This window comes from Phyllopteryx taeniolatus, chromosome 10 (genome assembly GCF_024500385.1).
Source record: "Phyllopteryx taeniolatus isolate TA_2022b chromosome 10, UOR_Ptae_1.2, whole genome shotgun sequence".
In the NCBI taxonomy this organism is placed as follows: domain Eukaryota; kingdom Metazoa; phylum Chordata; class Actinopteri; order Syngnathiformes; family Syngnathidae; genus Phyllopteryx; species Phyllopteryx taeniolatus.
In genome coordinates this window covers 26165147-26191463 of record NC_084511.1, presented here as the reverse complement: position 1 = coordinate 26191463, position 26317 = coordinate 26165147, and the positions used below count along the sequence as shown (strand labels likewise).

The 26317-nt window shown below is 39.9% G+C and overlaps 1 protein-coding gene and 1 long non-coding RNA gene across 5 annotated transcripts in view; one reads left to right on the top strand and one right to left on the bottom strand.

Annotated features, from left to right (window-relative positions):
* The window catches only part of LOC133484386 (uncharacterized), a 70545-nt gene extending 60820 nt beyond the window's left edge, over positions 1–9725 (top strand). Inside the window, exon 4 of the long non-coding RNA XR_009790389.1 lies at positions 8698–9725. This is a non-coding gene — a long non-coding RNA (uncharacterized LOC133484386). The remainder of the gene's footprint in view (positions 1–8697) is intronic.
* fstl5 (follistatin-like 5) overlaps positions 1–26317 on the bottom strand; it is a 102392-nt gene that overhangs the window by 26429 nt on the left and 49646 nt on the right. For all 4 annotated transcript variants that reach the window (XM_061786851.1, XM_061786853.1, XM_061786852.1 and 1 more), the window contains 4 exons: positions 20356–20555; positions 18510–18630; positions 8644–8810; positions 2139–2259 (listed from right to left, as the gene is read on the bottom strand). In XM_061786851.1, coding sequence (XP_061642835.1) covers positions 2139–2259; positions 8644–8810; positions 18510–18630; positions 20356–20555 — 609 coding nt within the window. The remainder of the gene's footprint in view (positions 1–2138; positions 2260–8643; positions 8811–18509; positions 18631–20355; positions 20556–26317) is intronic.

Genomic DNA, 26317 nt, shown 5'->3' with positions numbered 1-26317 from the left:
ACATTTGAGTACTCACAGATACCAAATACTTCATACATGATAATGCCATTGTTTCTTGCAATTCGGAGACGCTAAATGTGTTTGATTTGAATCAATTAGCTCAACTTTTATTGACGTTTCATTCAAATGTACAACCTTTTAGAATAAGAACTTGTCGTTACTGGCATTTCAACATCCAACTGCATGTTTTTCTTCCGGTATTACCACACATTATGTTGCTTGTAACGCAAGGCATTTGAGTTCTAGACTAAAAATAGCAGGACAAATAAAGTGATGGATTATCTATCACACCCTCGTTTACCTGATTTACTCCGTACTACGGCATTCTTGAAGAGACAATCTTCAGTGGTACAAAACGTGTGTGGCGTTAACTAATGCACTCAAATATGCAAATACGAATGTGTTGTATATTACGTTAAAAGGTACAGCGAATGATCCCATTTGAAAAGAAACGAATGAGGAATGTTAGGATATGTGCTAATTCTGTGGCTAAAAAGCTTTTCTAAACTGTGCAATACTGCAGTATGACTGGTCGCGAAAATAAATGCTCTTAAAGGACCTGCAGTGTCTAATATTGGCACTTGGAAACGTAAATACCCCCGAAACAGACTCACTATTTTAAGCTTGTTTTCTGTTGAAATAATTGATATTCAACCAGATTTTGGCCCGCTCACATTTAGGTTGAAACCTGAGTGATTGACGTCACATGTACAATTAAATTGTTAAGTTAAATAACATTTTAGCTCTATTGTTTGAAGTAATTATTATTTTTTGTTTAAAGTTAATAAAAAATAAATTATTAACTGAATTGGCATTTATTTAAATTCAAATAATTAAAAAAATAATCATTTTTTTTAAATTAAGAATTTTTTCAGTTAAGAATTGTTTTTTAGTCCAAAAATATATTCTTGTCAAGTCAAACATTTTTCTACAGTCAGAAAATGTTTTTTTGTAAAACATATGAAACGCAAACAATTCTCCACTTTCACTTTAAACTCCATAAGAGTCCGTCACAGCGTTCCAAATCCACTTACACATTGAGTTCTCTTGCCTAATTGAGTTTTAGAAAACGTCAAGTCGCCTATCGGCGGTGATAGCGTCTCCTGTGAAATCTGAAAAGCTCCGCTCCGGAATCAATTACGACTGGGATTCAACGCTCCCTCTCGGGCGTCGTCGTTTTCATCAACAGAACAGAATTGGTCGTCTCCCAGTAGTGGTTCAATTAACCTCCCGGGGATCCTCCTTTGAATGAATGCTAATGAAGCAGCTGTCTGTCAAATGTATAGAGAAGTTTCCTCCGCTCCGTGCCAGCTCATTAAGACGGAAAGCAGGTATTCCACACTACAGCCGTGACCTTTATCTCAAAAGAGCTCATTTCACTCGCAGAGTTAGCCCAATTAGCAAAGGAGCTAAACCCTTCACCTCATGCTGAATGAAGACCAAGTGGGATGTTTCCCTTTTGAATGTGAACATTAGAACCTCCCACTTGATGGTTTACTTCTCACTTTAAAACCCGGGGGAAATAATGGAAAGTGAAGTAACTGTCGCCATCATGAAAGCTTTATTATTTAAGGTTTTGTGGCATCTATAGGCTATGCCGAAACCTTTCTGGGTCGACATCAATTGCAATTTCACGAAAAAATGGCTAACGATCTGTGCGTTTCATAGCGTAGGTTCTTGATTGATTTTCACGGTTTTTGTCACGTTGAACGTGTGTGTGCTGGATTTTTGTGTCAATCCCACACAGCGGTGGTGCTATTTTATAACGACTCTTAAGACCCAAAGTCTGTAATGCAGAATCAGCAAATGTGTTCAGAGACTGGCTCTTAATCAAAAGAACACCACGGGCAAAAATGCAACAGTAAAGCATTTGTATTGCGACCGAACAAGAGGGTGAGATTTACAACGGCGGCAGATGTTTGGGATTCCCGTCGGAAAGCTTTCTATTCGTGTAAATACCTTGTAAATCCCTGCCATAAACGTTGGGAGACTACTGCCGTAGCGTTGCCAAGGCGCTCAGTCGGAGCGCAAAATCCATCTTTAAGTTGGCCCGAATGATGAATGGGCCATCTGCTACGTGTGCCGCCTAATTGATTCAGAGGCTCAAGAACAAAAAGTAACAATTTGACGCCTCTTACCGTCCACGTGGAGAACGTGCGTCTGGAAGAGTCTCTCGTAGCCGTCGGCGTGGCAGGTGTAATTGCCCGCGTGGGTGGTGGTCACCTTGGTGAAATACAAGGAGCCGTCGTCGCCAAAGTCCTGAAAACCAACACAGCTCGTTGAAACCTAGAAAAGCTCTTTTAAGGCACGGACGTGGTATTGAAAAGGGACAAATATTTGGGTCTCTGGGGTGTCTGACCACCCATCAAGTGTGAAATACACTTCGACTTGTCTTTCTCGAAAAATATGCATTTCTTTTCTCAAAAATACAGTGACATTGGGAGGTCAAAAATGTGAAAAGTCTCCTTTTCACATTTTCTTTTTTTTTTTGCACATAAGTGAAAACAGTTCTTTAAGCTTACATTCAAATGTATTGTGCTCTACTTCGAAGTTAAATACAACTGAACTGTACTCAAAAAATGTAGTGGTGTGCTTAAAGTATAGAATGTACTGGGTTAAAATGTATGCATACAAGCTTCATTCTATTATGTTTGCTTGTACAGCATGTTTTAAATGTTGGAGATGTTATTTGTTTATTTAATTCAGATTTGTTTTTCGCGTTTCGCTAGTGGTACACGTACCACACTTTGCCAATCACTGCATTCGAGGGACGGCCTCTAAATCATCAAAGCATCAGAAATGTGGAAAAAAAAAAGCGGCCTCTTACTTAAATCACTATTTTCCCCACAATTTCTGCTTTTAAGTTTTTTAGTGTTAAATGTTTCAAATGACTAAGGCTTGGCCACACTGGTCTACGTATACAATGAAAGGAATGTGCGACGAGGGTAAGTCAGCAACACAAGAAGCACAAAATAACCATAATTCATGTGAGGTGATGACTTCCAAGACTTCCCGGAGCACTAAAGACATCATCCTGCAAAACAAGGGAATTCATGTCGGAAACAATCAACGCTCGCTTTTGTCAAAAACGTAAAACATTCCTCGGTAACTGGATGAATAATGCAAACCACTCTTAACTCGAGGCGGACAAATTTCCTCCTTTTTTTTCTTTTTCCCAGGCGACCTCGGCACGTTGTTGACAAGCTCATTAGCTTGCAGAGCCTTTTGTCTTTGTTAGCAAATGTTTGGTGTTCTGTCCGTTCCGTTGTTTATGTTGACTGTTTAAGCAATGGAAAACGAAGCAGATTAATGAATCACGTTCTCGTTGTCATGCTCGGACTGCCTTCCAGGACACGTGAGGATTAGCCTTTGTCCATCCATCCATTAGCCTCCTTTGTGAGTGGGGCGGAGCCTATCCTAGATGACTCTGGGTACAAACTGCACTGGTCGCGAGCTAACTGTAAGGAATAACGTTTGTGTGCACGCTCAGGAAAAGACTACTAGAACATCTGAACTTTATTTTGGGGTTAATTGGAGGCACTTTAAATGGCGGCAGGTGTCTGCTGACTCTCCTTTAACATGAGTTTTGAGTGTGATTGGTTAATTTGGAACACAGCCATGTCCTCAGTTGTAAGAGGGTGTGCACACTTATGCAACCACATTATCATTGTTGTTTGTTTACTTACTACTTTAGTTGTGCAGGTTATAGTTCACATGACCTGGCATTTGAACAAGGCTGTGTAGTCTTAAGTCTTAGTTTTCCCAAATTTTTGTAGTTTTTTCCATCTAATATTTTGTATTCTTTAATATTTTCTCCATATTCCTGTATTTTTTTATTACATTTATTTAAATCAAATATTTTTGTATTTCCATAGTTTTGTATAATATTTGTATATCTTTGCAAAGTATTTGTATGTTTATTACAGTCACAGAAATATTGCCGCAACTGGTCGGTGCTGCTGTTTTGTTGAGCAAATTAATGTCTGTGTGTGAACGTTAGTATTTGAGACACAATCTGCTATATGTTCTATTTAAGGAAATCCAAAACAGTGGACCCCCGCATACTTGTGGTTCAGCACCTGTGGATTCACCGAGTTGCAGATTTTTTTCCCCAATTTTTTTGTACATTTTTTTCCCCCTCGGCCAGAACGTTGCCATCCATTTGCTTTTGTTTTAAGAACCTGTTTATGACACTTTTTAATTTAAAAAAATATTATGGGCAAAATTTAAGACAGAAAAATACATACAGTACACAATTATTGAGAATTTAAAAAAAAAACTATTAGATGAAAAATACACAAATATTTGATGAAAATACATTAATATTGGGTAAAATACAAAATGAAGTGCAACCAAACTCATATCCTTGTTTTGTTTCTAAATACATTAAATATGTTTGAAGATAAGTCCTGAAAATATGTGCAAAAGACTGAGAACAATGTAGTACTGCATTGTTGAGCTCTAGCTTTAGACTCTTTATCTTCATCTCTTTTGGCTGGATTTCTTTTGGGGCAGGACTAAAAACTAGCCCGTGACATCAGCGGGCTGAGGTGTATACTTTCTAGCATGAGGCCCTACCTGACTATATAAACGCCAAGCGCCCTTATTCCATGCAGTGGCCATTCGGCAGAATTGCCACTTGCTCATTCATGAACTTGGAAGGGGTAGCTGCCCCAGAATGTGTCTCTGCGGCCCGTGAGAGTGTTTACAATTGCTGTGAATTCTTCTTTCCCCGCTTAGGCCAAGCGCCCTTATTCAATGCAGTGGCCATTCGGCAGAATTGCCACTTGCTCATTCATGAACTTGGAAGGGGTGGCTGCCCCAGAATGTCTCTCTGCGGCCCGTGAGAGTGTTTACAATTGCTGTGAATTCTTCTTTCCTCGCTGAGGAGGAGCTGTGGGAGGAGGCACGTCTTCGATTGACAGCTGAAAGTTCCGGGGAGGCGGGATTTTCAGAGCATTCGGCGACAAGCACCCAGCATCTGAAAGCTGAAAGAATGTGAATGTGTGTTGAAGCCTGATTTCACATACGTTGTGATCTTTTCTGTGATGCGTCAAATTTGCAAGATATTCTTTTGGTCTGTTTGGTTGCACTTTTAAGTTCACCGCACTCTGTGATGTGCACATGAATGTTTAATGTCAAAATCAGGCGGGAACACGTTTGCGCCACTTGGCCTTCATCAAGCTCACAGACTGAAGGACAACATGATGGATTGCCTGAGCAAGGCACTTCCTTTCACCTTCCTTTCGATGCCGACACATGAGAAGTCGTGCTGCAAATCTTTCTTTTCTCATTACCTTAACTGCAGTCTGCTGCTTCAAATGGGAAGTGTCATTTTTGCTGTGGCAATATTTCTCTATGACTGTAATAAACACTGGCAAATCTCAAGTTGTCTTTTTAAAGTACATCTCGGCACAAATGTCACAGGAAAAAAAAATTATGGCAGCATTATAATATAATACAAATTAGCCTGAAAGTACACAAATACCAGACAAAGAAAAGACACAAATATAAGGCAAAACGTATATTTGTATATTTTTCCTAATAGTCTTTCTTTTTTCCCCTAATATTTGTGTAGTTTCATCTCTTTTTTTCCAGTTTCATATATTCAAATGGGTTAGTCATACTTTTGCATATTTTTCTAACATTTCATATTTTTTTCCCCCTCATGTTGTGTATATTTCATTTAGGGAAAACATTTGGACAAAAGAAATACACAAAAATTAGAAAGAAAAATGTACAAATATTACAATAAAATGCACACATACTGTATCATGCAAAAAAATATTAGGAAGTAACACAAATATTAGATAAATTGAAAAATTGGTAAAAAAAAAATACAAAACTTTAAAAACAATGTCAAAAATAAAGAAAATACTCAGATATTAAAACTAAAAACATATTGGGGTAAAACTATATATATATATATATATATATATATATATTAGGCAGAAAATTAAAATAAAAAATATAAAATAAAATTGAAATACATAAAACATTACATACAAATATTTAAAAAATGGCAAAAATATTATATATTCTTATTTTCTAATGTATGAAAAACTGAAAAATCACATTTTAGATGAAAAATTCATAAATACTTTAAATACACTTATATAAAGGGGAACTAAATAAAAAATAGAGAAAATATAAGTCAAAAACACAACTATTAGGACAAAAACGACTAAAACACACAAATATGACATATTACCGCAAAATGCAATAAAACGCGCCCTCCTCACAAACATACAATTGCTGACAGTTAACCAACAAAAATGACCACGGAGAGAAGCCAAGTGCGTCTTCACCAGACAGCCTGAGCAGCCTGCTCTTGTAGATTCCCATGACCCCTCTGAATCTGACATGTGTTCACTCCTCATCAATGTCGTTGTTTATGTTCCGTTTCAGTGGCTCTTTTTGTCTTCTTCAAGTAAATGCTTGATTTACGGTCACCCTTCTCGATTTCAAAACAAATACCGGTACGTCAACTTGTGTTTATTACTTTCATCCAACCACAAATACGCTTGTTAATGCGTAATGAGTTTTTGTAATTTTTTTTTTATGTGACGACGACGTCAAGCACAATAGAGAACAAACGTGAGATTGAATCTGCTAAGGGGGCGAACAAAGGTTTACATGTTAGTCCAAAAAAAACCAAAAAAAAAGCCTGTTATATATTCTAACATTCCTATCTAATCTGCATGTGGAACACCAGCAGCAGGGTCAGCGACCTTCGTTCAATCAGAGCCGTTCAGTCGCACAAATGTGCTTGAGTGTCGTCCAATCAGCGCGGCTCTGCCGGGCTGGCGGCTTTGAGTGATGATGCAACAGCCAGAAACGTTGCGTGGAATTACGCCATAAGCCGCTTTATCGTAACTCGGCGAGGCTCCGGTGAACTTCCTGTCACCGGCGTACGCACGGGGATTAGCGCGCCGTCAGCTAGCGCGAAACGCCGACAGAGACAGCTAAAATTAGCCCGCGGGGGGGGGGGGGCGTGTGGATGTGAGTGTAATCAAGACACTGTTGACAAAAATTATGAATGGGTTGTCGCACTCCCCTTTTTCAGGGCCTCATCAAATCCGCCCTAGTAAAACCTGCTTCTGATAGGTGCTCATTTTTTCTTAACGTTAGTCATTTTTTTAAATAATTAGATCAACGCCTGCATTATATCATATATATATTACATGACGAATAGCTGTGTGTTTGGATACAAAATTGTACATCTATAAAAGGGATATGTATGAAATATAATGTCATGAAAAAAAAATAATTAGACGAGCCTTGTTTCTTCACTTTCTTGTTCATTATAATACCTGGTACCAGTAAAGGTAAAGGTAAAGGTACTGGTATCGGTACTTGGTGCAATACTACACTGTACACCAATATTCAGAAAATCGGGCTCGCCGCGTTGACAACTTGACTGAAGAATCAAGTGTGTGTCGCTTATCGGAAGCTAATCAGAGCACCCGACAATGCCGCCGCTCGGCTGAGCTTTTGTCTTGAAAATGAAAAAAGCATCTGTGTCGTCGATTGAGAATGGTGGATCTTCGCCAAGCCTTGCGGCCAAGTCATGGGCAGATAGAAACTCAGTGTACGGATGGTGTTGTGTAAATCATCCAGATGATGACATCACCATTTTTCAGTAATAGGCAGCTAAGAAAAGATTGATCCGGTTGTGTAATTTCCCACTTGGTGAGTGCACAGGCACTCCAGAGACCTGACTATTTGTATTTGTAAGTCCATTTTCCATAATAATTCCCCTTTAAATTCAATTTGGACACATTAGCTAGCGCTTCCAATACAATTAGCGGTTTCGGACCTTTCACACATTTTCATTTAGCTGCTGCTGCTGCTGCTGCTTGAGACAGAAAACCATTTATCGTTCAAGTTTGGCAACCTCACAGAACCCCTCGCACCTTCTTTTTTTCCCTCCACTCACGTAAATCCTTCAGAGCGGCCTGAAGAAATAATCTGTCTTGACGTCTCCCTTTTTGTTACGTCTAGAGCTTTTTTTTTTTTTTTTTTAAATACACTTCTCAACGCGTTATATAAAGTGTGAAAATGGAGCGTTTAACTGCATCACGCTGTTTCCCGGAGTGTTGCAGGATGACCGCGGACAGCTGGGCGACTCACTTGAAGGGTCATCAAGATTTAATGTTTTACATCGGCGGCTTCACTGGGGCTCCCTTTATCTGCTGCGACACTGTTGACTTTATTATGCATCAGGCATACACACACACACACACACACACACACACAGTGGGAATGTAAGAAAAAGGTCGTCTTGGCTGGTATCTCCTCTGCACTGAACTCACTGAGGCTTATACACACACACACACACACACACACACACACAGTCCAACACTGTGATGTTTCTTTGAAGCCCCCTCGGTATCCACCTTCATTTTCTTTCCCGGGCCCTGAATTCCCTCCCAGTCATCTCAGAACAGCGCAAGAGCAAAAGACATGCTGCATTATTGTCATGCTGCATTATTGTCACGCTGCATTATTGTCCAAGTCTCAAGGTGTTTTTCCAGGGAAATCAAAATTGAAAAAAATAAAAAAAAGGACATTTTTTTCTTTTTTTTGACTCCACGAGAATGAATTTGTAATCGTACGACGCGTTTCCGATATCAGACTTACATTGATGTCATCCAGGTTCAAGGCATTGAGATACTGATTGTTTCTCTTCCACAGGATGGGCGGGCGGCGCTGGCCCGTGATGGCGCAGGTGAGCGCGGCGCTCTGGCCCACCGTCACCGTCTTCACCGTCACCCTCTGGTGGTCCGCGAGCTCCAGCTGGTACACGTCTGTCGATTACAGGACAGTGCGGAGTCACGGACGGCAAGTTTGATTTTGTAAAGTTGTTTGATGTTTGCGGATATCGATTACGTCGGAATCCGTCGGAAACATGCACCAACTCAGAATAGGGACCCGCGATGTAAAATCCATCCTGAGAGGCCCAAAATATGATTATTAATGATTACAAGGTTAGTTGATAAAAGAACGATATTGCTATTGCAATTGAATTAGGGAGAGAAGGTAAATAATGTAACAACTGCTGAACGTTTGAAGAGGGGAATTTTCTGCGAGGTATACCTGGACCAAGGCCAATCTTGACTTCAATCATTCAAAATGAATTGCGCTCACTTATCCCTACGCAATTGAAGAATATCGACCAATGGCGCACAAATCAGGCTTTTTGGGCTATGAATTGGACTCCAAGATAAATGTTTAGGGCCCTAACCACTTTCAACGAACTAACCCGAACCCTATTCTGAGCCCGACCTCTAAAACGGAAACTCTTACTCGAAACACTATCATAATTACCACTCAAGTAAAGCTCCAGAATGTCCCAAAATGGTCACATTTTGACCCAAGTTTGTGTCAGTGCCAGCAATCCAAAAAAAAAAAACGATTGAGTGGCTCAAGTTATATGTGCAAAATATTTTACTGTAAAAATAGGAAGCAGCGGCTTACAAAACGAGTAGTTTCTTGTACATCATTTTGAAAGAAATAAAGACATTTTCAAATTAAAGCAAAACGTTCTTCTGTTTTTTCACTTTTCATAAATGCTGTAAATTAGCAGCATAACTTTTAGCATTATATCAGCATACATAAATAGAAAACACTTTCGTTAACAAACGAACAGAACTTGATTTTTAGTCACAATTTGGCTGCTTTCAAAACATGCAATCTGTCAAATTACAACAAAATACTTTAGTTGGAACCCATTGAAAAATAGTTTGAATGAAGAACTTCACTTGTGGGTTTACAATATGAGTAAATTAGGACGCTGACGCTGGATAAGTAGTCTTATATTAACGGTGGACATGTGACTTAACAGTTGCATATGTATATGCATATCTTTATTTGTTTTATAAAGATCCTTTTCGCTTCCCATGCGCTTTAGAGCATTTCCACTTTTAAATGATATTTCTTGCACTGTATGCTGTTTTAATTGTAGTTTTATTTTATTTTTTCCATTTTTTTTTTCCCATTTGTTTTAAATGTTTACAAGCTTTTCTTTGTTTTGAAATGCTTTTAAATCGTGTAAAGCACATTGAGTTCCCTTGTGTATATAAATAAAATTGCTTTGCTTCGCTTCCCGTAATACAGTAGTGCTTTCGCCGCGTAATCCTAAACCCAGAAGACCCTGACAATTGTACGTAGGCTTTGCCCAACATGGAGTGGCGTTACCAAGCCAAAAAATACACACAAATACAAGTAAACCAGCACGAGGGTGTGCCGTGACGAGACGGCCGTCAACGCCCGCCGCAGTCGTGCGGGGAAGGATCGATATGGTCTGAAATGTCGATGCCTCCGATACTAGAACATGGAGTCTGGAAAGTAAAATCTAAATAAATGTCTATGTGGGAAACACTGCTGTATTTCAGGTGTATCATTTGTCTATTATGTGACAAAACTGCCACTGTGCTCCTAATAAGAAAAAAGGTCCAAGGATGTACTGTTTCCAAAGTGCGCCGAGTGGAGTCTTTGAGTAGTTTTATGTAACTCGGGAGTCTCAGGAATAAAGCCTTCTCTCAGCCTTCTCTCCAAAAACAGACTCCATTAGTTGTGCTCCTCAAGGCGTGAAATCCAAACCGCTAAAGACGCCACGCGTTTCCCGCTGAACCTTCCCTGTGTTGGCGACCTCGTCCAAACCGTGTGAGGCGAACTGGCCAATCGGAGCAGAGTGCAGCGAGAACAGTGAGGCTCGCGGCTAAGACCCGTCATCTCGCACTTGGCCGACCAAATCGCCGGTGGGATCACAGCGAAATTAGAGGATTAATAGCACCCGGTGGTCGAAACCTCCATCACCTCTCCATGAACTACCGTTGTTGCAGTTCATGTACGGCTGCAATGATTCAAAAAGGTCCGACGTCAGCGATCGAGCCTCAGCAAGTTGTCCTCGCGATATAAAAGTTAATTCATCTATTATTTCTATATTAAGGCTTTGACCAATGTACAACGGCAATCATATAAGTACACTTGAGCGACTTTAATCGTAAATAAATACAAAAGAGCAATATTACAAAATGAAGTTATGGAGGGAAAAGGGAGGAATGGAGGAAAAGAAAAGTCATATTACGGGAATGGTGATGCCATTTTGAGAGAGAAAAAATTATAAGAAAAAAAAATAATAATTTTTAAACGTCATATTTTTCAAAACCCCAAAATCAGAATAAACTCGTAACTCGTGTATTTATTTTGTTCTGGAAAATCTTGCAGTCTTAAAAGTAGCATTATGGGATTCAAATCCAAATCTAAGCAGTGTAAAGTCTTTTTCCTGAGAAAAGAGTCAAATGTGTACAAGAAAAAAAGCAAACTATGATGTTCTGTAATCCCCGCATACGTCACAAATTCACCGTTGGGCTCGCAACACACATCCGACATTCCCCCAGATTTAGACGGTAAAGACGCAAGGAAATTGGATCTGTTGTCCAAAGAGCTCGGGCCAGTCCATTTGCCGCCTCTTCCCCCCGGACACCGAAATCCCGGCAAAGCGAGTCTTGCCCGGGATGCTGCCCGGTGGATCAGCTGATCCAAAATCTCATTCCCATAATGTCGTCCCCTAACCGTTCAATCACCGCCATCTTGTCGCCTAACGCCGCCGGGATACGCGACAGGCTACAAACTTCATTTGCCGCTGATCCCCGGAGGGAGGGCGCCTGGAAAGCTTCTCGGAGAGGATATTTTTTCTGTATTCAGTTTCCCTTCCCGAACATATACGTTAGGAGAAAGGAAGTGTAACTGGTTTGCGCTTAAACCACACGTTTACTCCGTAAACAAACACAGTGCATCTCATGTGCTACCTAGCGGACGCTATCGCCAATGATTTGCTAAATTGATTTACGTAGCACCAATTATACGCGAGGCAAATCAATCAAGAGAAAAATCCAGATAAAATCCCAACATAAAAGCAGACGAAATTACGTGAAAAGAAAAACTAAAATCACAAGAGTCCAGAATAAAAAGTGGAATATTACAAATATAACGTTTTGAAATTCACTCGGAAAAATGCGACTTTACTCTCGTAAGATGAGGGCTTTTTATCCCAACAAAATGTCTGTTCTTGTTAAAGATACCTTTTTCTTGAAAAAAAAAATAAAAATGAATTAGTTATCATAACATTGCAACATTTCAATTCCCATGTTAATTAAGGTTGCATATGGTAGTTCTGTATAATTGCCGTTAGGAATATGTGTGTGTGTGTGTGTGGGGGGGGGGGGTCCTTGAAAAAAAAGCCTCTCCTGTCAAGGATTCCTGGATCCAAAAGGTTTGAGAACCCAACCCCTGCTTTAGGGGCATCTGATTACGGGGCCTCTGTTGACTTCGAGCATAGGTTCCAAAAAAGATAAAACTCCCAAATCCTGAACCCCCACTAATTCTAAGCCTTTTGAATGTGACTCATACAAGTTCAGCACTTTTCATTTGCTACATATATATATCCTAGCCATAAATAAAACAACATTTTAGCAAGTTCGCGTTCAAACAAACACGTAATCAAACCATAGTCCTGCTTGCTAGCGTAGCATACACAGGAAGTCAGCTAACCTGCTTCCCAGGTTTGGTCACGTGACATTCGGCATATCACGGATCGGTCCTTCTTTATGATTTCGAGACAGAAATGGCTCGACCTGACCCGTCCGGGATAAGATCGACCTGTAACAGGCCATTAAGGACCATGACTAAAGAATACAGCGGCACGGTCACATTTAAAATTGCCGCGAGCGTTTGCCGACATGAAGACAAATGACAGTGCGGTTGCTTAACGCACATCTTCTTTTATCCAAACCCTGTTGACCTTTCCACAAATGATCTCCTTCGACCAGTCGCCTCGTGGTACTAACAGACAGGTCCATTATTAACAACCAAAGCTACCCGCCAACACTCAGTTTGACGCCTCGGAGTGCAGATAAAAGCCTTTTTCCTCATGTCGGCACGCAGGCGGCGAATGGAAGAAGAAGAAAAAAGACAGCGACATCAGAAAAGAGGTTTCTCTGATCTTGGATGGCTCGGTTGATTTGCGAGAGCTTCTTGGTTCCCAGAAGAAGAAGAAATATAAGACACGTTTTTGATGCCACATCTCTGACGACGACAGAAGCAAGTTTCAAACAGACCCTTTTGTCTTCCCTTCGTGCATTTTGGGCTTTGATGTGGTGTACCGTGACCGAATAAAGAGCAACACTTGCCCACATGTTGACATCGTCTCACCTGCCCTTGTTGCTTTCACGTCTTCGAGTTCCCTGTTCCGAGCTGCTTTTATAGATAAAAGGACACCTGTAGCTAAAGCACACATGCTTCAAAGTCTGCCTTTGATACTTTGACACTACCTTTTTTGTTTCTCCACTCAATACATTGCACTTTGTTCATTTTTTAAAAAGTGGAAGTACTGCGAATACCTTCCAGATGCACTGGACATCCGCCATGCATGTGCCCATGCTCACTTCCTGGTTCTCCACCAATCACCAGCTACTTTCTCACCTGGAATTTGGGAACATACTGTACAACTCCACCACCATATCTACTGGTACAAACATCAACTCAGCATCTTCAGTCTGCCTTAAACCAGAAGTGTCAGATGGAAGCGTGCGTTAGAATGCACAATCACGCTTATGGACCAATTTGTCTACCCTCCCTTAAACACGACACGCATAATAACGCCCATTTAAAATAAAATAAAAAAAAATATATATATATATATATATATATATATATTCAAAAAACAGCCTCGTGTGAATGGAAAACAGCTGGATAGCACCTCTGTTTTTTTTTTCCAAGCTGTGGCGAGAATTCCCCCAAGGGGCAGTCTGAAAAAGAATCCTAATTAGTCTCATTTTGACAGTGCTACCTGAATCACTTCGTTAAAATGAATGGGATCACAAACAGAGGTGATCATCTCGTCTCTCGTTGTGCTTTATGACGGATTTCATGGAGAAATGCAGTTGAAACCACATATTTAGGTTTGCACATGCACTATATAAAAAGACACCACACTTTAGATTTTTTGGAATGAATGAAACGTCGACAAATGTTTGGCTTGAAAGAAAGTAATGAAAAACTGGCACACAAAAAACCCCCTCAATATTCTGGCATTTAGCAAATACAAATATTTTTTATAATCCTAATTGACCTCAGCCTAACTAAATTGAACTTGAAAAGCTAATTTGAAACCCAAAAACCTTACTTTGGAACCATCACCCGTTCTTTTCCAGCATATTGAAAGTTGAAATTCGTGTGTCGCACCGGGCGGACAAACACGTGCTACTGGATGACACGTGATCTGCTTACCCACAATGCAGTGGGGCCATCACTCAAGCAATTTTTCAACCATCAGTGTTGATATCAATGACGTCAAGTAATCAAAAGCCGTGACGTGTGTGCCTGTCGCCTTCCACCAGGCACACTGATTCCGGCGCCGCTTTAAATAATGCACGGAGATTAAAGCCCTACAAAGGGTCCGCCAGGGCCGCCTTGTTAAGGGAACGCTCCCGACAGGTGCCGTTATCATGTAAAAATGTTGAAATTAACTCTGGCGACGACGGCTAACCTTTCACAGGTGCCGTCCCGCTTCTGTTACGGCTCTCCTACTGCAGCCCGAACTGGGAAATTGCTGGTTCGCCTTTGTAGCCGCCATTCTGTATTAGAGCTGCGGGATGTCAATTTGAAAGAGCTCGCCTTCCCGCCTCGGTTACAGCTCTGACAAAATATCACATTTACAGGCAGTGAAAAAGGAGCTTTAGCCTGACATGTTGCATGAAAATGCATTCTGGAGTGAGCGCATAGCAGACTTTACTGAAGCGCGAATCACTGTTAAAGACGCCGTCGCCACACAGCATATGACATTTTTACATATATAGATAAGATGCCGTGTCGTGCAGCTGTTTTGGCTAGCAACAGGATGCAAATGGGCTCAGAAGTTAAGTCTTTTACATCTTTACATCAATCGTGTCTACGAACTGAGATGCAGAGGAGCCTTGAGATAGTTGAGCTGAGGAGTTGAATCTGTACCGTGACCACGCTCGTAACTCAAAACACTTGCCTCTCCAATCACCTTTCCTGAATGAAATGAAGCAAATGCTCTTAATCCAAAAAAAAAAAAAAAAAAAGAAAAGAAAAATGTGTGAGTATATTCTGTCTACATGTGTTGCTCCATCTGTTACTGTTAAGACTTTTGAGTTAATGGACAAATATACATATAGATGAAGGACAATAATTTCATATATCCATGCATCCATCCCATTTGAGTTCCATGGGAACGAGTGGTTTCTTTGTTGTTAAATTTTCATGTATTTCCCATTTTTTTCCTTTTTTTTAGCTATGTGAATGTCTGTGATGGTGCCTGCGGAGCTGAAAAAGGTTACATACAGCGGCTGATAGTCAGCTGTCAATTCCACCCGGGCCATCGATCAGGAACACAACAGCCCGTTGGTTTATGACCCGTGGCCATTTGTTCCAAAAAAATAAATAGAAACACGATTTATATTAGTGTGTGCTTCCTGATGACCCTTTCAGGGGGCTTAAAATGAAAACATCTGAACAGTTGCGAAAAGGGTTCAAACACCTCAAAACCGGTGATATTCGTCGGCCCAAATATGTCGTTTATCATTATGTCTCAGCATTAAGCTAGCGGGGGCATTCTTAAGGCAAAGTCCTTTAATTACATAAGGTTTGTTTTATGTTTAGTTTGACAGTAAACTTCAACCGCTTGAAGGCTCGTCTTGGAAGAATTGCAAACTGCTGCTTGTTGTGAAGTGAGTTGAATTCACTATCTCAAAGCACCACTGTTTACGCACTTAACTCGTAAGTAGACACTATCTGGTTTTCTTGGCATGTCTACTGGAGAAAGGCGAATGATTGGAGCACTGCGTCTATTTGGTGATAGGCCCAAATAGGAAATTCGGTGTCGACTTCTTTGGAAGCTTCAAGCGAAGGAATGCTAACTGGGAGTGGCCAGGCAACACAGTAGCAGTATTCACATTGTTTGCAGTTTGATCCAAAAGAGCTTTTCTCACACACACACACACACTTGCAACTTTGTGTCGCCTGATAAGATGAAGGCGGCAGCAGGAGATTCTGCCGATGCACCCCCCCCCCCCCCCCCCACCCCCGCCGCTAAATGTGTCACGCCAGCCAAATGTCAGAAGAGATCCCGTCAGAAGATATCAAGCCAGGCTGCAAAATGTCAGCTGGGAAAAAGAGTCATGAAAGCAATAACGGTGGCGAGGAGGTGGAGGAGGAACAAAGAGGATGGGAAAATGGTGCACGCCTGTTTGCCTTCGCCGAGCACCTGCGTCGCCCTTAATGACTTGTTGTTTTGTGACCTGCTTTCTTTTTGGCAAGTGCTACGCTTTCAAACTCCTTCTGCCTGCCCCCCAGGACCAAAGTCAATATGCTTTGATGTACCGTTACGACACGGTTGCTGCTTACCGACGTCGTACCTCACCGACATCATTACCGCCATCATAACTATCTGCAACACTAACTAGTCGACTTAGTAGCCAGTGTTGCCACAGTTACTTGACTGATTATTTGATTTTAAAGTCACTTAATCACTTTACTGATTACTTGAATTAAGTCGGATGACAAATTCCTCTATTCGTTACATTCAGCAGCTGCCGACAACAGCGCCTCAACATAAAAATGCCAATCACTTTTGCCAATCCCTTTTTGGAATTGCATTTTTAACCAAAATGTTTGATACAGCGACTTGGATGAGTAACTTTAATCTGATTATAAATAGTAATGCATTAGATTACTCGCTATTCAAAAAGTGGTCGTATTAGAGTAACGTTAGCTAGTAATGCATCCTGGCATCACTGTTAGTCGCTAAATGACGTAACTATCCAGCATTGTGACGAACTATCGTTGTAGGTATTCACTGACGTAAGTGACAGTTACTACTTGCTACTACTTTATCTAACTGTAATCATAATTAAAATAGAAAATAGCGAACTGCTATCGTAAGTAACAGACATTGGAACGATCCGCCGTCGTAACTAACCAACGTTGTAACACTGACTGACGTTGCACCCAACCGGCGTCCGAGCTAACCAATGTTGCAACTAACCGATGCTGTTAATGTCAGACGTCACAGCTAGCAAACACCATAACTAACTGACGTTGTCGTTGACTGACATAGTGAGTAACCAACGGTAGTCGCCAACATTGCAACTAACCAACGCCATAACTATCCGATGTAGCTAAATGACTTAACTCACCAATGTTGTGACTATCTGACATATTACGTAGCCAATGTGCAGTAAGTAGTAGACATTGTAACTGATGTTGTGACTAACCCATGTTGGGACTAACCAAGTAAGTAGTAGATATCACAACTACCCAACATCATAACTATCCAATGTCGTAACTATAACCCCAATTCCAATGAAGTTGGGAGGTTGTGTTAGACATAAATAAAAACAGAATACAATGATTTGCAAATCATCTTCAACCTATGTTTAATTGAATACACTACAAAGACAAGATATTTAATGTTCAAACTGATCAACTTTATTGTTTTTAGCAAATAATCATTAACTTCAAATTTGATGGCTGCAACAGGTTCCAAAAAAGCTGGGACAGGGTCATGTTGACCACTGTGTGACATCACCTTTTCTTTTAACAACATTCAATAAACGTTTGGGAACTGAGGACACTAATTGGTGAAGCTTTGTAGGTGGAATTCTTTCCCATTCTTGCTTGATGTACAGCTTCAGCTGTTCAACAGTCCGGGGTCTCCGTTGTCGTATTTTACGCTTCATAATGAGCCACACATTTTCAATGGGAGGCAGGTCTGGACTACAAGCAGGCCAGTCTAGTACCCGCACTCTTTTATTATGAAGCCACACTGTTGTAACACGTGCAGAATGTGGTTTGGCATTGTCTTGCTGAGATAAGCAGGGGCGTCCATGAAAAAGACGTTGCTTGGATGGCAGCATATGTTTCTCCAAAAGCTGTATGTAGCTTTCAGCATTAATGGTGCCTTCACAGATGTGTAAGTTACCCATGCCATTGGCACTAACACAGCCCCGTACCATCACAGGTGCTGGCTTTTGAACTTTGCGTCCATAACAGTCCGAATGGTTCTTTTCTTCATTGGCCCCGAGCACACGACGTCCACAATTTCCAAAAACAATTTCAAATGTGGACTCGTCGGACCACATAACACTTTTCCACTTTGCATCCGTCCATTTTAGATTAGCTCGGGCCCAGGGAAGCCCGAAGCGTTTCTGGGTGTTGTTGATAAATGGCTTTTGCTTTGCATAGTAGAGTTTCAGGTTGCACTTACGGATGTAGCGCCGAACTGTATTTAGTGACATTGGTTTTCTGAAGGGTTCCTGAGCCAATGTGGTGATATTGATGTCGGTTTTTGATGCAGTGCATCAACATCATAACAAACAGACATTCATTTAACTCAATGGCACTACTGGTATACCCGTCAGCATCTTATTCCCAATGTTTATGATTATGTCATGGTAACCACGGAAACACGGTCAGCCTACCGAAGGCAGTGTAGAATTCTTCCCTGGTCAGGCGTTTGTCATCGTCGACGTCGTTGTACTTTAACAGATCCAACAACGTGCACTTGCCAGAGTCCTTGAACAGACCCTGGCGCTTGTTCACCTTGAGAGAGAGAGAGAGAGAGAGAGAGAGAGAGAGAGAGAGACAGAGAGGGAGAGAGAGAGAGAGAGAGAGTTAAGACGGCAGCTTGGTTTCATGTGGAATTCTGGGTTTCCCCATGAGATTGTGTTCATAATAGCTTTATGATTGGACTAATAAATCATTAAAAGCATATATATTTGTTAAACGTTCTATCGTTTTGACATCTGGCATTGCCCAAGAAAAACTTCTCAATTTAAATTAGGACACTAACTAACAGACACCGAGGCTAAACAACATCATAGCTGAATTCCATTGTACAGTGACAAATATTGTAAATAAACAACGAAACTAACCAACATTGTAACTGACCAAAATCATTATAACCAACCGACATTGCAACTAACTAACCTTCCAGCAGACAACATTGTTGCTTGCCGACACCGTATTTAGCTGACATTGCAGCTAACAGGCATCAGACCAAACCAATATCATAACTAATGACATTCTAACTGACCGACATCATAACTAACCACCATCCTAACTAAGCGAGATTGTGAATAACTGTATTTGTAACTGACCGACATTGTAGCCAACCGACATCATACCTAACTGACATAGCTACGAACCAACATCATAACGAGGCAATATCGAGACTAACGGATTGTAAATAACTAACATTTTAACCGACCGACGACATCGTAGCTAACCGAAATCACAACTAACAGAAAGCGTAACTGAGACTTCAAATAACCGACATCGTACGTCATAGCTACTGTAACTGACCAACATTGTAACGATGTGGCTAACTGGCATCATACCAAATCAACATCACAATGCATCAAGCAGGCTTGTGAAGGTCATCTTTAAGGTCATGTCGAGGAAATACACCCTCCACTTTCGCATCTTCTTTTGACGTTTACCTTAACAAGCGTTCACTCCTCGCATGCTGTCACACGGTGCAGTGTGTGTATGCAAAAACATGTCAAATATGTTCATATTATGATGAGATGTCAAAGTTGGCAGACAGTTATTAAGGCACTTTAAACTCCAGCTCGAATACATGAAAAAGGGTCTTGAGAAACGTTGCTACGCTCGGAAAATTACAAAAAAAGCAATCTCAAAAATTAGGACTTTTTCCCTTAAAAAATAAAGTAAGATTAACAAAATTTTGTGAAAACCTTTTTTTTTTTAAGAAGACACCATTTATTGTAATATAAAAGTTTTTCTTCGCCTCGGAAATACTGCTTTATTCTCGGAAGAGTCCAGCTGTAATTGCTAAAAAAATTCTGACTTAAAAAAAAAGAAGAAGAAATTGTACTATTCTCATAGTATTACGACTTTCTTAATTCAACTTGAATTCAATATTATTCCCGTAATTGTAACTTTTTTCTTTGAAAACAATTCATTTTCAAATTCTGTATCGTTACCCTAGTAGCATAATTGCCCAGGCCATTTTTAACCTATTGTCACAATATCAATAAAAATACTCATGTGCTTGCTAAAAAGAAATTGCGCTTATTCTTTATGTGTAGATTCACAGTCATCCATAATATGGTAATCTGCAATCCGTTGAATCGAGGCAATTGTTAAATTTGTTGTGTTAAAATATGACTTGGGCAACTACGCTATTAGGCGAATGGTATCGGATTAAAATTCGGTTTGGGTATTGGTTGAATTTCCGAAGGGGAGTTCAGGTACAACAATTTTGTAGCAGCTTTAACTCAAAATGAATTGCTTTCCAATTACCTGCGAAAGTTCGTCCAATGATATTTGCCCATTGCCGTCCGCATCGAAACCTCTGAACACGGCGTTCACCAGCTGCTTCCTGGCGGCCATGTTGTACTCATGGGCCCCACGCGACGCCTTCGTCGCTGCGTGTCTTTTGTCGTGCGCCTCCAACATCTTGGCCTTGAGGCGCCGGTAGTCGCTCAGTCTGCAGCTGTCGCCTGGAAGGAGCAAAGGCGATGACGGTTAAACGCGACTGCTGAAAGCTGCAGCGGTCCACTTCACCAGTATAACGTTGAAAACAATACAACAAGGAAAATAAAAAGTCGAAGGTTCTAAGAAAATGTTTGTAATCTAAGGAGAAAAATGTCACATTGTTTGGGGAAAAAAATGTAATGTAGGAAAAATCTAATCTGCCAAGAATAGTTATTTTTGGGAGAATTCTTTCAAACTTTTATTTTTTAAGTTGCAGTCCCATATATATATATATATATATTAGAGGACAAAAATAAAATCATATTAGAGAAAAAAGTCATAATTTAGAAAAAAAAACATGGAATGGCATAAGAATAGCCAGATTTTTGGGGTGTGAAAAATAATGTAATTTTAAAACATAAATTGTAATCCTATGAGAATAAAGTATTTCTTCCAGGAAAAAAAGTTTTAACTTTTAGAGAAAAAAAACGTCATCTTACAAGCATAAAGTAATATTTTTGGGAGAATATTGTATATTTAAAAAAAAAAAAAATAGAAGTCATTTTACAAGACCAAAGAATTTGGCTTGGATCGTAAAGATTTTTGTTTTTGTTTTGTTTTTTTTTAAGTTGTAAATATGCAAATTGGTGTTGTATCCTTTTGACAATTGCAGTTTTCCTTAGTTTGTGTTCCGGTACACAGTTCCATCTTTAATATTGAAATTCATATGGTCACATTTCGGTTACGGGATGCTGTCATCTTGAAATGATCAGTGCAGGTACAGGACGATATGTCGTCACGGTGTGTTTTTGAGGTTTGGGCTGTGAAAGGTGTTTAAAAAAACCAAACAAAACCAAAAAAAAAACAGCGTCTCGTGTCGGGTTGCCCGTGACGCGACTGTTTGGACTCTTTTGACGAGCGTCGGCGGCAGACAGGCAGCGTGCTTCGCAAATGGCACAATGAATAAAAGATAAATGGCTGTCGGCGGACCATCGGGGACGTGAAGGTCACGGCCATCACGGTGCGGCGCACACGCAGACGCGCGCGCACACGCTCTGAAGTACAGTAGCCGCAATTACGAGCATTTCTGGTACTGTGAATGTAAACATGGTGAAATATTTCATCCGGCGTGATGTTGATGTGTTTATTTGCATGCTAACAGCACACGCAAACGCCTCGTTACATCGTGGCGGCCATTTTGGGCTCGTGTTATCCATGGTGAGCGCAAACAGTACTGTGTGCGAAGAGTCGAAGATGTCGCGCAGTGATTTGCTAGCATACACGCCGTGTTAGTCTTCATAAAAAACGTATTCACTCACTGTATTTCTATGTCGTACCAAATGTATTTTTTGATGATACAACTTATAAAAATAAGGTAATTCTGGCTTTGTTTTGGGGTTAGAATGGACTTCTTGCATTTCCAATCTTTCCAATCTTTTCACCGTTTGCAAACGAGTGTCACAGAACAAATTAAGTTGGTGAACCGAGGTTCCGCTGTAGATTTTTCAATCAATTTGATTTCGCATAATTGGGAAAAAAAATCTATACTTTGTCTCAAGAATTCTTTGACATTGCAAGTTTTTTCTAAAAAATGCGTAATCTTGTAGGACTTGTAGGCCTTTTCTCTCGAAAAAATGTGACTTTTTTTAGATGAATGTTTCTTAAAAAATTACGACTATTTTCTTGACAAAATCGGATTATTTTCATTTTTAACATTGCATCTTTTTTTCTTATTTAAAAACAATTACTGGAAAATAATGACTTTTTTTTTTACAATCAACTTTTTTCTAAAAAAAAAAGAGATTTAAATATTTTTATTTACGAAAATACATTTCTTAAAGAAATATAACAAATTTCCTAAAATTAAGATTTTTTTCCCCTTAAAATATTGATTTTTCATCTTAATTGTTTTTATCATTTTTCTTGGGAAAAAACTCCTTTTCTTTCTTTTGAAGAAATACCTTGTCATTCTTGTAATATTCAAAGAAAACCCATCTTCATTCACATTATTTTCTACTTTTCATAACAAATAAATACAACTTTTTATCTTAAAACAAAATCCTACTAATCCTAACATGAAAAAAAACTGTTACATCAAAATGTTCTGAAAAAACTTTTCATACAGTTTACCTTTTCTCAGAGCATAAAACTGTTCTCGTAAGAAAATTACAACGGTCTTCCCAAAAAGCTAACTATTTTTGTAAAATGACAACTTTTTGGCTACTTCTTGGAAAAAATACTTTGCGTGGCTTGAAATCCAAACATGTCTTGCAAAATTACAAATGCATGCTCGCAAGATTGTGACTTTTGGGGGGAAACGCCCCAATCGGCGAGATGTGGAACGTCACGTAAGCAAACCGGAGAATCAGGTTAGCCGATGAGTGTGTGCTATGCTAACGAGCATAACTACAGTTTGATTACAAGCTCGTTTGAAGCTGAACTTGCGAAGATTTTTCTTCTCTTTGTGGCTGGTGTCTTCGGACCAAAGTTAAATACATGTATATTATTGATCAATACAAATATGATATATGTAAACATGAACTAAACTTTTTTAAGCTACGTTTGGCAGTTGTTATCCAATATGTAACATGCATCAGCGCCACTTACAGGACTGCTGCGGAATCATCCAGACTACTACGCATCCACTGTCATTTCAATTTAATATGCATAGGTGAATTATTCAGGGAACAGAAGCAAAACGGAAAAATATAAAGGGTAACAAAAAGAAAATCACCTGTGATGTGTATAATTCAATAAAAAAATTCTAATATTATGTGATTTATTGAGGGCACGGAAACCAAACATCAATGTCTGATAGTGATGTAGATGTTTTTTTTCCAAAGCTGTTCATGGGAGCTTGAAATGAGACCAAGCCGTAAATCTTATGCTTTGTCGAAAAGCAGCCGTATCTGCAAGATAAATGACTTCATATTTGATCTCCCAGACCAAAATGAGATAGCTTGAAATGGGAAATTCGAGTGATACATACAGACAAAAGCAGGTAAAGGTTCTGAAGACGTCCCGCCGGAGCTCTTTAGTGTAATAGCACATTTATTTGCACGTGAAACGTTATTATACAGTCTTGTTCTTTCTTACAGCAGACGAGTCGTCATGGTGACCCTGTCGGTGACGAACATCGACTGTCCCGGGTGGAATTCCACAGGGAACACGCTTCGTCCCTACAGGAGTTTCGTGTCTCGTCCATTTGCCGCATTTTGTCATGAAAACATGCGGCGCACGTATTATTCGGCACACATTGAACATAAAATAATTACACTATGAGAATGACGTAAACTTTACACAGGGGTGAGTTGTAATCTTACTAATGTAAAACAAAATTGTATTTTTTATTTTTATTTTTTAGAAAAAAAGAGACTTTTTTTTTTTTTTTTAGAGAAAAGGGTCATACTGTTGAGACTAAAAACTGTGGCTAATCACAATTTTTGGTTAATTTTCAGTGATCACACCCGAGCCTGATTACCTCCAGACCTGTTCAATAAAAAAAAACAAAAAACATTTCAACAGAATCTGTCCTGACAAATTCAAGTCAGACAAAATATCGAAAAAAGCTGCAACAAAATGACACGATCCAAAGAAATCCCAGAACAGTCAAGAAGTAATTCGCATTTGTTAGTCTGGAAAGGGTTACAAAAGCCATTTTTAAAGCTCCGGGATTCCAGCGAACCACAGGGAGAGTCATTATCCCCACATGGAGAAAACATGGAACAGTAGTGAACCTTCAATGGGCAGCCTACAAACATTACCCCTAGAGAACAGCAATGACTCATCCAAGAGGCCACAAAGGAACTCAAGACAACTTGTAAAGAACTGCAGGCCTCCCTTGCCTCAGTTAAGGTCAGTGTTCATTACACAACGATAAGGAAGAGATTGGGCAAAAATGACATCCGTGGCAGAGTTCCAAGGCATAAATAAACCACTGCTGATTGAAAAATGATTACCAAGACTTTTGGGAGAATATTATATGGACTGACGAGATGAAAGATTAGCTTTTTGGAAGGTGTGTGACTCGTTACATCTGGCGTAAATGTAGCATAGCATTTCAGAAAAAGAACATCGTATCAGCAGTCAAACATGGCGGCGGTAGTGTGATCGCCCTGGGCTGCTTGGCTCCTTCAGGACCTGGACAACTCACCATGATTGATGGAACCATGAATTCTTCTCTTTAACAGAAAATTCTGAAGGAGAATGTTCAGCCATCAGTTTCTGATCTGTGCTGAAGCCCACTTGGGTTTTGCAGCAGGATAAAGATCCAAAACACAACTTCAAAAAATACATTCAAAATGAAGGTTGCAGTAGCCTTGTCAAAGTCCAGACTCGAATCCAATCGAAATCCAGTAGCATGACCTTAAAAAGGCCGTTCATGCTTGAAATCCCTTCATTCAAACAATTCTGTAAGTAAGAGTGGGCCAAAATATCTCCACAGCGATGTGAAAGACTCGCCTCCAGGTATAGAAAATGCTTGATTTCAGTTGTTGCTGCAACGGATGGCTGATATTTACTTTTGTTTGATGATCTTAAACATTAAATTGGGGAAACTATGCAAAAATATACAAATTTTAGAAAGGGGCCAATACTTTTTCACGGCACTGTAGCTTTATTTCTTGCTTGAAAAATATATGACTTCACGCTTGGAATATTACAACTTTTTTTCTGTTATGTGTGCGATTTTGTGAAAAAATAATGCACCTTTTTTTAGAAAGAAAAAGTAATTAAAAAAATAATAAAAATTTAAAAATAGTTAGTTTTTTTACTGAAAGAAATAACCTCATTCCCGATTTTCACATTATTTTTCTTGCTAAAAAAAATCTATTACAAGGCAGTTTTTTTTTTTTTGCGACGTGTGGCATCCCCAGCATAATGCACAAGGTCGTAAACCAAGGACGCTCTACTATTAAAATCCCTCATTGCTCTTTTATTTCTGTCACGAAAAATTGGCGGCTCAGCAGCGGAAAGTGAAACTGGAGTCGCCCAGCCGCCCGTGGCCTAGGCCGCCGCTGCTCCCGTCATCCATCAGCACCGTGACAACCGGACCGGCCCCGAGCACGGGTCACCGATGGCAATCTCGAAGGGCGAACGTGGGCCGCGACACGTGAACTCAGCCGTAACGCAATGGGTGACGCCGCACATTTACAGTACGTTAAAAAAGCTCAAGAGTGTCACCTTTTTAAGACCGCGAAAACATTGCCGTCGGAGGTGGATGGAGCTCAACTTCCCATTGCTGAGGGCACGTTGAATTCACTGGACAGCAAACTAGTTGACTAGAACAGTGGTTTTTTTAAAACGTTTTACACCAAGTACCACCTAAAAAAAAAAAATACTCTCCAAGTTCTGTCATGACCAACATTAAAACACAGCAGCGTAATCCATCAAAAGCGAAATAGACGTTTTTTTTCCTAAAAAGTAAAAGTTGTGTCCTCAATGCGCGCTGTGGATGAGTTGACAGGCGCTTTAATCCAATCAAGATGCTGAATGTCGTTTTTCCAGGTTTATGGATGGATCAAAGCATTTATCTGCCTGCCAAAACATGAAGGCAGAAAAGAATAGAATGTATTATTGTAATCAACTGTAACATTTTGCACAGTGTCAACATTAAAATCATGCTTAAATATAGGAAATAAACTATTTCAAAAAGATTCTATTAAAATGTAATGCACATTAAAGTCAAATAAAATCTGTACGTGACTAAATGGTTCGTAAAATCAAAAGGCATTCAGTTTGTAATGAACCTTAAAGTTAAATACAACTGAACTGGGAAGTGATTCTTTTG